Source organism: Podarcis filfolensis (assembly GCF_964270895.1).
Source record: "Podarcis filfolensis genome assembly, chromosome: 2".
Lineage (NCBI taxonomy): Eukaryota > Metazoa > Chordata > Lepidosauria > Squamata > Lacertidae > Podarcis > Podarcis filfolensis.
Genome location: NC_139605.1, coordinates 108,814,359 through 108,828,140, shown reverse-complemented (window position 1 = coordinate 108,828,140; position 13,782 = coordinate 108,814,359). Strand labels below are relative to the sequence as shown.

The following is a 13,782-nucleotide window of genomic DNA, read 5'->3' as shown; positions in this document are numbered from 1 at the left end:
AGACAATAGAACTCTTCTTATCTCTGTGACTGTGATTTCCTGGGTGACATGGACACCTTTAGGTAGTTGTATGCACGTGCGAACTCTGTCCATTGCCCTCCCTCCCAACCTACCCACTTCTACATGGCCCCGGGCGTCGGCAACCCACACTGCCATTGGGTATATGGATTTCAAATACTGACTTACAAGCATGGTTTAAGATGAACATCTACTTTGTTCTTCCCCTGCTTCTTGTTCAGCCCTCCAGGGAGGAAACAAGCTAGAATTCTGGCTTAGCTTTACATGCAAGCCAGTGCTTGTGGTTTATTTAAGTTTTGACTAGCCCCTTTCCTCAAAGGGCTTTTCAGCTGAACCTTTAAAATCTTGTTGGATGTAATGTAGAATGTAATGTACATTCAGAAGAGTGGGGTGGGAGACTCTTGCCAGTCAACAGAGTAAAGCTTACTTCAACACACAGTTGGGTTTAAATGCAAACTGGTATGTTCTGCAGCTGAATGCCTCAGGCCTATTGCACAATTTTGCTAACCAATATTTTAACAAAATAAAGTTTCAGGTAAGCTAAACAAGCTGCTTTGTCATGAGCAATCATAAAGCAGACAGACAAGTATCGGATGTGCCAGTTTGGGACATGTTAAGGCTTGCAGTTATCACATTGAAGCCTGAGCAAAGGAAATTTTTCAAAAAGCAAACCAGATGGCACTCACAATCCAGCCACAGCTCTAAACTAAACATTTTTCTTCTAGATATAGAGATCAAAGCATCATTTGCAAATGAGGAATAATAACTGATTCTTGAGGGATCAGGTTAGATTTTCAAAGCTCTGTAGGAGGAGATAAGTGGGTAAATATTACTAAAATTTAGTAGGGATGTTGAAGGGAAGTCTTATATTTGCAATTGATGCTGTATGCTGTTATTTCTATGTCCAGAAAAGGTGAGGAATCTGTGACCCTCCAGATATTGTTGGACCTTAACTTCCATCAACCTCAGACAGCATGGCCAATAGCCAGGAATTATGGGAGTTGGAGTCAAACATATCTGGAGAGTCATAGGTTCCCCATTCCTGATCTAGAGGGATTCTTTTTTTTTTTTTGGCCTGGGTTCATGCTAGTGTAATCCTGTGCAAGAGCTCCCGCTAGTGCAACAGGGCTTTCCTACCTCCCACCTCCCCTGCCTGTGCCCTGCGCCTCCTCCAGGTCTGCTGTGGAGAGTCAGGAGAACCCCTGGAGCAGTGCATGGGGTGAAAGAGACAAAAGTAAAAGTGTGGAGACGAGAGTAAAAGTGTCTCTTGGACTGCTCTTAGTTTTGAATTTCATAGAATCATAGAATCATAGAATCATAGAGTTGGAAGAGACCACAAGGGCCATCGAGTCCAACCCCCTGCCAAGCAGGAAACACCATCAGAGCACTCCTGACATATGGTTGTCAAGCCTCTGCTTAAAGACCTCCAAAGAAGGAGACTCCACCACACTCCTTGGCAGCAAATTCCACTGTCGAACAGCTCTTACTGTCAGGAAGTTCTTCCTAATGTTTAGGTGGAATCTTCTTTCTTGTAGTTTGGATCCATTGCTCCGTGTCCGCTTCTCTGGAGCAGCAGAAAACAACCTTTCTCCCTCCTCTATGTGACATCCTTTTATATATTTGAACATGGCTATCATACAGTGTGTACCTTGTGTAGTGTGGTGCTCTGCGGAAAGGTGGGCTATCGGTATTTTAAATTCTCAAACTTCCTACCCCCAGGGCCCCCTTGAAATGACTGAAAATTACTGAGGCCCACCAGTCACATAATGGTGGTGCAGCTAGGAGTCAGAGCAGGCCAATGAGGAGGCCCTGGGCAGGCTATGATACTGAAACCTACCTGAAAGTGGCCCAAGGCCCACTGTTTGAGAAACACTGTTGTAAATAATAATTTAAAAAGCCCTGTAGACTTGGTGACAGGAGAAACAATACCGGATTTCATGAAAACAACAAACGCAACAGCAAATTTGAGTCACTTATCCTTGGACATGTGGGTACTTTGTGTGTGTGAAGAAGCCCCTTACACACCTCCCTCCTCAAAGTTACATTAGGGCATGATATGCATAGAAGCAGTACTGTGTGCTTTGTCGAAGCGCCCAGTCCTTTTAGTTACATTCTTACCTACTACTCAGGATTCTGTGTCCCTCATATTTAGTTCCGACTCCTGATTTTGTGTATGTATTTGTAGGCTGTGTTGTAGACTGCCACATTACTGTGTTAACTGAGAGTCTGAGGGGCAGTTCTTATCCATTAAAATCAATCAGTTTTTCAATTCAGCTCAGGGTGTAGGACATGTTCTGCAGTGCCTTTTGTAGTTAGGGGTTCCATTATTTTCCCCAGCGCTGAGATTTCTGCAGGATTTACTTACAACCTGGATTTAGCATATGTGAAATGCCAGCGAGACTGAATGATGACAGTGTGCCATACTCAGCCCTAGTTACTAGGATTCACTTTTTCTGGGGTTTCATCTAAATTGCAGGCCTTCCATGTCTGATTTCTTCCTTGGCAATACTTTTTCATTTTGAAATTACTGCTGTCAGCACTGCACTTTAAAGACCAATAGAAGGAAGTGTGTGGATGAAAAAAGAGCTGGTAATAATTATAATTTCTCCAAGTGAAGCATCTATATACTGTAGAACCATATTGATACTTAATGCTGGTGCTGTGATATGGTTTTGGAAGTGCGTGGTTGTCAACACATATGGCTCATTGAGATAATGCTGCATATTCATTATTCAGTGCAACTTTCATTGTGGGTAATATCTCTGCATATTCTCATAGGCCAGATTGTCATTGTGTGCTAAATATGCTAGGATTAAACAAAGCAAAGAGAGTGGCAAGTTCTTAGTTGAACTCTGAAATGGTGATATAGTTAATGAGTGCTTGGGAGCTCCAAGTCACAGAACCATTCATTGCTGCATGGGCCTTTGTACGGGTATAAAAGTTCCTATTCCAACAATCTTAATCTAATATTTAAGACAAGACACACAAGGTAGGCTTGTACTGAGGGGAATAGCAAAGCAGTTCTCATCTACTTGAAGCCAACGAACTTTAAAAATTGATAAACAGCCTCAGATATCAGCAAATAGCATTAGAATCCTGATGGAAAAGGTACTGTTCTTCAGATGCTGATTTATTTCAGTAATGCAACTCTGTACATGCAAGTGGGGTGACATCCAGTTGTTGGCCTCGTTAGGGAGCATTAGGGTCATATAACTCATAGCCAGTAGTGGAAACAACATGCGTACATGGAACATGAGATCATAGCCTTGGCTGGGGTGGAATGGGCAATATAGGAATTTAATTTTCAGCTGTTGCAACTGAACCTCTCTCCCCCCCCCCCCAGCCCAAATTATAATGTGGGCTTTTTACAGTTACTGGGAGAGAACAATGGTCACAGAAAGGTTTCAGCAGGTGTTATGTTGTCAGTCCAATTCATTGTTTGGCACGCTTGGATTTTTGAGATTTGCTAGACTCTTGTTGGCCTTTGAAAGCATTATGAGTAGGATGACTTTTGTGATTCATTATACTTTCCCCAACACACATTGATTGCAACAAAAAAAGAGAGAGTCATATTTTAGCGGGAGATAGGTGTTCACCCATCTGAGTGATGATGAGGATTGTAAAGAACAAGGCAGACCTGCAAGAAAACGTCACAGTGTAGCATGCTGATGTTCAGGATTCCAGTTGTTTCATTCCATTCCTTCACATACTGTTTTCCATCCATGCCCCACCCTCCGGTTGGGCTGTTTTGGGGCCCCGCTTAGATTCCCCCCCCCAAATATATTCTTTGTTCTTCTCCAAGCCTGCTGATGCCTTCCTCTTGTTCGCGTGAGTGGTGCTGGAGCATCTGATAACTGGCTGCAGTGTGCAGCTGCTTCCTAGCTCTCATCTAGGACAGTGTCAGGCTATAGTAATAGGTCAGAGGCTGGCATCAGGAGGACTGTGGGTGGACATGAGCAAAACTTTACAAAATAAGTTGGAGTCGCTGTGGAAAAGGAGCATTCTAAGCTAATGGGGGTACGCTCTGGATGGCAGAGAGAGAAAGAGAACTTGCCTATTGGGTGCCAGAAAGAGCCTATTTCTCAACACCATTCATTTGCCAGGGAGATCAGATGGCAGCCTAGATAGAGGGAATCTCAGGCAGGCATACAGGGCAGAAAGCCTTGTGAGGAAGTCTGGGGTCTTAGTCCTGTCTGCTTAGACTATGCAATCAAAGAAAATCAAGGGAATACTAAATACTTACGCCTGGTACAGCTCAGTTTTCTGTATCTAACCTCCTTTCCTGTGCCCATCTCTCCATTTCTCAGTTTGTCTACCATTTCCTTCCTCGCTTCTTCCCTCCTCACTGCTTTCCTTTGGACCACATCAGTGAGATCAAGGGTGGGGTTCTTGTTGTCTGGGCAGCCCAGGGCCTCCATACACACTGCTCAGGCTTGTGCCCCAGGGAAGTCACTTTGGGGCTGCTAACCCAGCAGTTTGTCTTCAGTCCCTGAGGCGCACTTCATTGTCTCTCGAGACACACAGATGTCAGCAACAAAAACCATTAGATAGCCAAGCACCATTCTCAATGTAGGCACCTTATTTTCTTGTACCTCAATTTAAAATAACCCCCTGTGCTTTATACTTGCTCATACTTTACACTTGCTCACCTTAGCATTTCTGTGACGCTACACTTTCAGTAAAGAAAAGAGGTATTTCACTTACAGTACATGCAAGAGTGAAGACCTTGTATGTTTAGAGCTGAGTCGCTTTTCATGACTCGGTGTGTGGGTTTACGTTAGTGTGTAGATTTACCTGCAAAGGATAACCTTAAACATTTCAAAATCCATTTGCATATATACAGCACCTTATTTCTCTTTCCTCTTAATCGTTCTGTGTTCTGATTAGGAATGTGATGCTCTTCCCGAAAGCCTTTTGTTTCAATTACTTTCAGCCTGGCTGTTTTCAACTATTCTTATTTTCATGATGAGACAGTGTCATTGTTAATTGGGGTAGAGTCGATAGAACCAGTTCAATAATATATTGGCGATGTACACTTTTTTGAATAAGTCCCATTAAACTCCATGGGGTTTTAACTTCTAAGTAGACATGCATAATAATGTTCTGTATGAGCCACAGCTAGCATAATATAGACTGGGAAACTGTTGTACAAAACACTCAAGATCAGCTTTTATGTTAAGATGGATTTTACTGTTCATGTGACTTTGGCAACACTTAGTAGTATCTTGGTCTCAAATTACTTCTTACCCTTTGTTTTCATTTACTCCATTATTGATGTTCCTTTTCAGTAATTATTTCTTCAAAAATTTCTTCAATAATCTTTCAAAGCATTGAGGTTTTTATTTTTTAAAACTATTTCAGATCTCGTCTGTTCCTGCACACTGCGTCTTTGTGATAAGATTCCCTTGTACTGGCTCAAAGCATTAAAAAAGAACAAGATGGTCAGTGTCCTCATAGTTTAATGTCAGGCTATTATTTTGCATTTATTACTTGACATGGGTGTTAGGATCAGCAATGAAGACAGTGGTGTGGGTTTTACAGAAAAAATTGAATCAGAATTTCCTCCATGACACTTAATACTTTGGCATCTGATCTACCATATGGTCTCAAGATGACTTTATAATATACAATTATCAAAACAGATATAGTAGTTGAAATGATAAAAAACAGATAAAACCATTCTAGCCAGAACATGACAGTTTAAATTAAGTAAAAGTGGTGGGACTCACAGAGTAGAATACCTTAAGAATCCAAGGCCAGTGTAAACAGGTGTATCATACAAAGAAAGCTATACAAAGAAGATGCTAGATGCACCTCTGTCCGAAGGAAGTTCCTCAATTTAGAGGCTGCCACATAGGAAGCCCTCTCCCAAGCCATCATTCCTTGCACTTCTGATTGTGGAACTATGAAGAGAGCTGCTTCTGCTGATCCTAATTTTTTAAAAGTAGGGATGGTGGTCATCTTTTAGATACTTGGGGCCTAAGTCATGCTGGGCTTTAAACATGAATATGAGCACCTTAAATTGGGTTCTGGAAACAAACTGCCAACCGGTGTTAGAGTTCTGTTTATTTTATTTAAAATTTATAAATTGCACTTTCATGTAAAACATCACAAGGCAATATACAGGCTAAAAGAACCACAATATTACAGTATAAACATAAAACGCATCAGTAAGAGCTGGGTGGAGTACAGTGGTCAAGTCATCTCTGTCCAAAGCGAGCCATAGCTAGGTAACCAGGTGTAGCTTGAAATAGACACCTTTTGCCATTGAGGTTACCCGAATCTCCAGAAATAATGTTGGATCTAGGAGCAATCCAAAGCTACAGGTGTGTCTTTCCCAGGAAAGTGAGAGCCCATCAGGAACAAGCTGTTTCCACACCTCATGGACTCCAGAAATCAGAAGACATTACACTTCTCTTTTCAGAACTAAATGTTTTATGAACAACTCAAATGATTTTCCAATATTTACTTAGGGAAAAATATTTAATACAGACTATTTATTTATATATCTAAAAATCCAAAGCTTTACCTGGAAATTATTTTTATTAGGGTACTTGTAAATATTTTTAGACATCAAGAACTAAAAAGTATTGACTTCCCTTACATTGTTTAAATTTGAAGGAGGAAATCATGAATGTAGAGAAAACTGTTCCACCAAGAGCTGTGCATGATAGGTCACTGTAGTCCTTCGATCTACTTTCATTGAGGGGATCCTTCAGTTTCACTGTCTGTAGAGGCACTCTCACTTCTTGTGAATTCCACTCCAAATGGAGGTGAATCTGACTCAGAACTTGTTGAGCCACGTTCTCTTTCACCAAACAATGATTTCATCTGCAACGAGTCTATAGGCAATTTATCACACTTCATCCTGTTCACTAGTTGCGCTTGTAACTGGTTCTCCTGCTGCAGCAAGAGAGAAACAGAAACAAGCTTAGCAGTGCGTTCATTTGTCAGTCTGTTCCTCTTCTTTGTCTTGATTGCGTCAAAAGTTCTCCATTTCCGTTCACAGGAAGTGGCTGTTGGTGGAATGCTGAAGATCCTTACAGCAATCCTGGACAATTGCCGGGTGTTACAATATCCCTTCCACCATGTGAGGGGAGAAACAGCCTCAGATGCCCGCCAAACAATGTCTTGGCTCCAAAGTTTCTCTTTTGCACGATATTCAGCAATGTCTGCCATCACAGCTCTTTCGTTAATGTTAGGGATGTTCTTAGCTAGTTCCATAATTATATCAAGAGCAGTGGCTATATCAGATTCTGATAAATGTTGTCCACAGTGCTGGGGGTCCAGTAGATTTGCTGCCAGATGAACTGGATGGGAGCATATCTCAGATACTTTAGTAAATCCTTGCTTTATTACTTCCGCCTCTTCTTTAGATAGAGGCGAAGAAGGCAAAAGCTGAATTAGATTTTCATTCAGCTTTCTGAACATCTCTGGAATATATGAAAGGATTGGTGCATCTTCAAGCTTCTTAGTAGCCTCTGAAATTGGTAGTAGCAAATTGTATGCATCTTGAACTTTAACCCAAAACACGTCATCAAGAATCTGCTTACGAATGTTCTGAGGAATAATCTGGGATAGCGTTTCTTCTGTTGAAGCATGCTGCAAACAGTTCATTGTATGCAACAGGCTCTCTAAACACTTGATAGCTGAGCTCCATCTAGTTTCTGATGGCAATAAAAGGGCATTTTCCTCCCCCTGCTTCTCTTTCTGTAATTTCTTCAGTGCTTGATTAGCTATTGGGTGATTGTTGAATACCTTCACAATTGCTTTGCCGTTTGCAAATATTGTTTTCATCGTACTGGCACTTAAGATATCTTTTGCCAGAAGGTTCAACCCGTGAGCAGAACAGACAAATACTATTAAGTGTGGGTACGTTGACTTTAATATTTCCCCTGCGCCTCTCATGCTACTCGTATTGTCGGTTACAAGGGCTTGTACCCTGGGTGGACCTGCACTCTCAATCTCTTCACCCAGTATGTTGGCTATGTATTCACCAGTATGATGAGAAGGTTTGGTAGCAATTGCTTTGAGGAATATTGCTTCAGGTGTTGCAAACATAATGCTGAGAAGAGAATTTCCTTGTGTATTAGTCCATCTCTTTGGCATGAGTGTCAGCGATTCTGCTCGGCTGATCCTTTGAGCTACCATTGTTTGAACTCTGTTGTACTCTCTGTCTAAAAGAGGATGTGCTAAGCGATAATGTGATGGCAATTTATATGATGGGCGAATCAGCTTGTAAAGATCCTTCCAGTATTGATTTTCAACTATGGAAAGAGACGTACTACTTGCAAATATAGCTCGAGCTAACGCCTCGTCTGCTCTTTCCTGATCTTCCTTTGACATTTTGTCCACAAAGTTTGCTAAAAAATCTGATTGTCTTGAGTGGCTACCTACAGATGGCATATCTTGTGTCACTGACCTTGAAAAAGATGGTCCTGCTGCTTCTCCCTTCTCCAGAGCTGGCAGCTCAACACTTTCAGTTTTCATGTTTGGCAAATTCGCTGTTTCACTTGAGTTACCCAGTTCCTGGAACAAAGGGGAGGGGAGAGAAGGATTTTTTTTAGCCTACTCTAAATCTAGAGCTCTCTTGTCAACTTTACGGTAAAGCACTTTCTGGTTTTAAGAAATAATTTGCTAGAGATACAAGTCTGCATTGCTGTTAAGTATATTAGTTCGTTTACTTACAATTAATTCCTGAAGTAGACTTTTCCCAGATGTTGTTCCAGCACTTAACTGCAGTAGCTTCTTGTATGAGGATTGTATTCTTTCCGGACAATTCTTGCATATTGTCAGATGCCTCTTCATCCTTGTTGCATTATTCGCGTATGTCTGGCCACAGTATTTACACTGACCAACTCTCTTTCTTCCTTCAATGATTTCTATATAGTGGTGCCACACACCAGTTTTTTTCTGGTTAGGCATGATGATTAATTCAGAATACAGTCCAAAAGCACACAGTATCCTCTCAAAAACTGAACTGATTTCGATACAAAAGGCTTCCAGTCTCTCTCTAGCTCCTAATGAGAAATGAGACACTGCTCTGTGTGTTTAGCAGTGATGTGGAGCGGAAAATTTTCTGTAATGGAAAATTTTCGTCGCTGTTCTCTTTTTTTTTCTTTCTCTCTCCTCTGAAAATTTTCCATTCCCATACCTCGGTGAAAGCTAAACTCTGGAGTGGATTAGTGAACAGTGCTATGTCATGTAGATCTCTTGACTAAGATTAGCATATTAATAGTTTCCAGCGCTTTTCTTTAAATGTAAACAATGTAAGGGAAGTGGCATGCTTCTGACCTTCATATTTTAAGACATTACAAGTTGTTTAATGACAATGACCAAGTAAAGCTTTGGTTTGTTTTTGTTTTTATACAACTCATTTACAGTGATTCTGTTTGCCCCAGCTTCATGTAAGTTAATTTTTCAGTTCAATACTTTAGGCTCCTGAGGGAAAAATTGAACTATTTCCACAGCATATAAAACATGCTAATTAATATCTTGAACAATTTAGGGCATCGGGAACAGTTCAAGTTTTTTGGGGGGGTTTGCACAAAAAAAGACCTCTGATTTATTCTTGCACCTGTTTGCCTGTTTGCATTCATTTTCAGTACTTTCAGTATCATCCGCCATTTACAAAACTTAATAAATGGATTTTTTACTACCTTTAAATTAATGAGTGCAGATGGCAATTGTAATCCAGTGCTGGTTCTGCTGCATTCTGTTTCTTCAACACTTAATTCCAAATTTGGGTCCATGAGAACTCAGTGTCCAGAGGTTACCTGGCCCCCTTACCTTTTGTTGTGGCCCCCTTAGCTAGTATGTCTAAATCCCAACAGAAGAGCCAAGAATTAATTAAAACTCAGGGGAATCAGGGTAGTACTTGTGAATTTCATCTACTGGTTTCCTACCTAATTTTTTCACTTGGACTACAACTGCTGCTGGGGGGAAAAATAGACGACTGTTGCAAGTCAAGGGTAAAGCCAATCCTCCACAGCTTTCCAAATATGTTAATAGAGTTTAATGAGTGGTTGATCCTAATCTTTATCAGTTGGAGCTCAATACAGTTCTGTTTTGACATGGACATGTGGTAGATACTTATCAACATATCTGAATAGCTTGTTGCAGATGATACAGCCTGTTATAAAGTCCCTGGCTAGGTTTCATAACCCAATTGAATATCCTTTATACAGACACTCTTGCAATAACCTTTCATGCGCTCATTTTTCATGGAACCGTTAGATCACAATACTTGACACCCCTTGATTTATTTCATTTACTGAAAATGGGTATGGGACTCGGAACTGGGATTCAAACTTGAAATAGAGACACAACAGCAGCAAGAATACTTATTGCAAAGTACTGGAAGACGCAAGACCTACCCACCAGGGAAGAATGGCAGATGAAACTGATGGACTACATGGAAATGGCGGAAATGACTGGCAGAATCCGAGACCAGGGAGAAGAGTCGATGGAAGAAGATTGGAAAAAATTTAAAGTATATTTAAAAAAACACTGTAAAATTAATGAATGCTAGAAAGATGTTGGAATGGATTTACATGGTCTTAGCAGAAAGGTTACAAAGAATTAAGTAAAAATGGACTGTTAATGGGTTAAAGTGTAATATTCAAGGTTAAATTGTGTTAAGATAAATTAAGGAACAAAATTTGAGAAAGAGGGAAAGGACTTGCTGGAACAATTATGAAATAGAATACAAAAAGGGAGGCGTGAGGAAGTCAAGGAAATAAGTAAATGAAAGATAATGATATGAAAATACTGGATGTTATTTTTTTTTTAAATGTTATTGTTTTGTTGTATTGTTTTTGGGTTTTTTCTTCTTTTCTTTTCTTTTTCTTTTTTTGCTTTAGTGTTGTAATATTTTTTTAATTTTTGAAGTAGTGTAATCTTTTTTATTATTACTGTCTGTTTTTCTTTTTTCTGTAATTGTTAAACTTTAATAAATATCTTATAAAAACAAACAAACAAAAAACAAACTTGAAATAGAGAATTGTGTCCCATACAGCATACCAAATGCCATTCTGGTTCTTCAGCCAGAGATGTAGTGTTACAATATTTTTGTTGCGCTAAAAACAGGCGAGAGTTGGTCTGTTACCTGAACTTGAAAGATAGAATTGTGTCCTGAATGTATGTATCAAATTTCAGCCTGATATGAATGTGAAACAGGCAAGCTAAATCAAATCTTCACTTGGCTTAGCCAATAATTGGGTTGTAAAGAATCAGGAAATCTTCAAGCCTGGTTCTCTGTTGCTAAGGAAAATGATCTACCTGCCAGCCTGCCTACCTATTTTCACCAGTTGTGGAAATAAAATGGGATAGTCCTTCTTCATGCTGCCTTTAGGTATTTTCAAGGAAAACTAGAATGAAAACCTTGCGCTGATGTCTCATATGGTGTGGCTTTCCAACAAGTGAGGATCCTTTGGCCCTCAAGATGTTGCTGGACTGCTTTTCCCATAATCCCTGACCACTGACCATGCTTGCTGAGACTGATGGAAGATATAGTCCAACAACATTTGAAGTCACAGGTTTCCCATACCTGCGCTATAGGATCCTGGGTAGTGGCAGTGGGCTGTTGTTGAAAGAGAGGTTGAAAATCCCAGACATGCACATTTGAAGCACCTCGGGTGGTTTAAATTTGTGCTGTGATAAATGATGCTTATTTTTCAAGCTGGTTTCATCTAAACATAAAGAGCCAGTCCTTAGATTTTGAGTTTCTCAGAATATTCTACTGTACTATACACCTTAGAAATGTTACGCTTCTGTGCTTCCAGGGATGTCCTGCATATCTAGACTCCAGAACTCAGTCTGTTGATTTTCCCGCCTTATGTTACCTGTGTATCACAAATTTCCTTTTAGGGGCTCTTGCTACAGATGTGAGGTTCTCTCATTTTAACTTCCCAATAACTCTGGGTTTAAATGTCACTTTTTAAAAATACCCAATCCTAAACTTTAGCCAGTGGACCATACTGGTGCAGTCCTGATCATACCATGTATAGTATGTTTCTGTTGTGTACGCAGTGTTACAAAACAACATGAGTGTGTCAAACACAGTGGTGTATATTAGGAGCAGCTCAAGGTGTGCTTTAAGGAAAAATAAATGGCTAGGCTTTCCTGTATTCTTTGTGCAAGAGCTTGATCCATCAAGACTTCTTGCAGAACTTGTTTGTCATAAAAGGAACTTACTCTAACTTCCATGACCCTTTTTCTGATGATATAGTTGAGGACCCAGCCTGCTGTTCCTTTTCCTGTGCCTCCATGTCCATAGGACTACATCAGTTGTGTCCAAACTTTATTCAAAGAGGGCCAGATTTGATGAAGTGAAGGGCCGTGAGGGCCGACCAAAGGGCCGACCAAAGTTGTTAACTTTTTGGGGGATTAAAGTTGTTGAGCATTTTTAAAAGGATTTTACCCCAGGAAATAAACTGCCACAGGGGTCAGATTAAACTGACCGGTGGGCCAGATTAGGCCCCCAAAACGGACTTTGGGCATGCCTGGACTACATGCTTAGAGGGATTACTTGTCATTGTTTCTCCCTGAGGTCTCACTGAATTGAAACTAGGCATCTTTCAGGGTTGTATCCCAGGCTTGGCTTAAGCCCTGGAGTCTCTTCTGTTGGTCTGCCACAGTGAAGTTGATACTCTGGTTTCCATATAGTTCTGTTGGGAAATAATTACTTGAGCTTTGAGGGAAGGAACAGTGACCAAGAGGCCAAAGCAGTCCAAGCTTCTGCCAAAAGGCCCGAATATCCACACCTGTGGCTTGCCTCGCCCAGTTGAACCACCACAATATTTACCACACTGTGTCTCAAACAGAGCCCAGGAGTTAATAAGGTACATGTGTCTAGAAGTATGAAAAGCAGCATCTGAACTAGAAGGCGAAGGACTATGTAGCACAGAGCATCTGAAAATGTCATTTGCATATACTTATGATTTCTGGGTTGTATTCAAGAGGCAGTGCATAAGTGCAGTGGACTTCCACTTGTGCAGTTGGACTTGGCTTTCCTCTTCTCCCTTCTCTAACGCCTTCTCCGGACTCTCAAAATCTTCTCTGGAGGGTTGGAACCCTTTGGAGTAGATTTTGGAGGCACAATGGAAGCTGCTGGGGGAAAAGAGGAAGGTGAAATCTGGTTGCATAAGCAAACTTTGCTTGTGCAATGTTGGATTATGCCCTAAGAAATTGCCTTTATATATTTCTGATAAATAACTGCAATGCAAAGGGAAGTTGGAAGTGTATACTTTCTGTCCCTTCTGACTCTTAGAGGGAAGCTCTGACTAAAGATTTATAAGAAAACTCTTGTTCCATAACTGCCTTGGGTCTCCTAGAGATGTGAATTTTCATAAGACCTAACTTTGAGACTAAAATGTGCCTATTTATCTTTGGTTCTATACATTTTAGTACTTTGCCAAAGTAATAAAGCATGCTTGGGGGCATTGTATAATTGAGCTGAATGTTGCGTTTATTGGGATTGTTAAAACCAGCCCAGATCCAGATTCTGTTAGTTTAGACAGTGGGTTAAGAGGAAGACAAATTAACATATCACTGAAGCCCAGTGATAAGAGGTTCATCTGAGCAGTTCCAGTAAAGCAGCATGCAATGCTAAGTGTTAAAAGTTGCATTTCCAGATCTAGTCCTTTGTTTGATTTTGCAGGGAATGCTAAAACCTCTCATTGTTTTCAGTTCTGCATTTGCTCTGATGCTTGCGTCATTTTGTCTTGTAATGCTGGGTGGGGTGTTATTTGCTTGCCACAATTC

General features: G+C 40.6%; 2 protein-coding genes across 6 annotated transcripts in view; one reads left to right on the top strand and one right to left on the bottom strand.

Annotated features, from left to right (window-relative positions):
* The window catches only part of DIP2B (disco interacting protein 2 homolog B), a 181,406-nt gene that overhangs the window by 41,087 nt on the left and 126,537 nt on the right, over positions 1-13,782 (top strand). The window lies entirely within an intron of this gene.
* Positions 6,070-9,311, bottom strand: LOC310755576 (zinc finger BED domain-containing protein 4-like). Its single transcript, XM_083598715.1, has 2 exons — positions 8,707-9,311; positions 6,070-8,547 (listed from the first exon to the last, which is right to left on the bottom strand). Exons 1-2 carry the CDS (start codon positions 8,941-8,943, stop codon positions 6,718-6,720), a joined length of 2,067 nt encoding a protein of 688 aa, XP_083454841.1. The 5' UTR covers positions 8,944-9,311; the 3' UTR covers positions 6,070-6,717.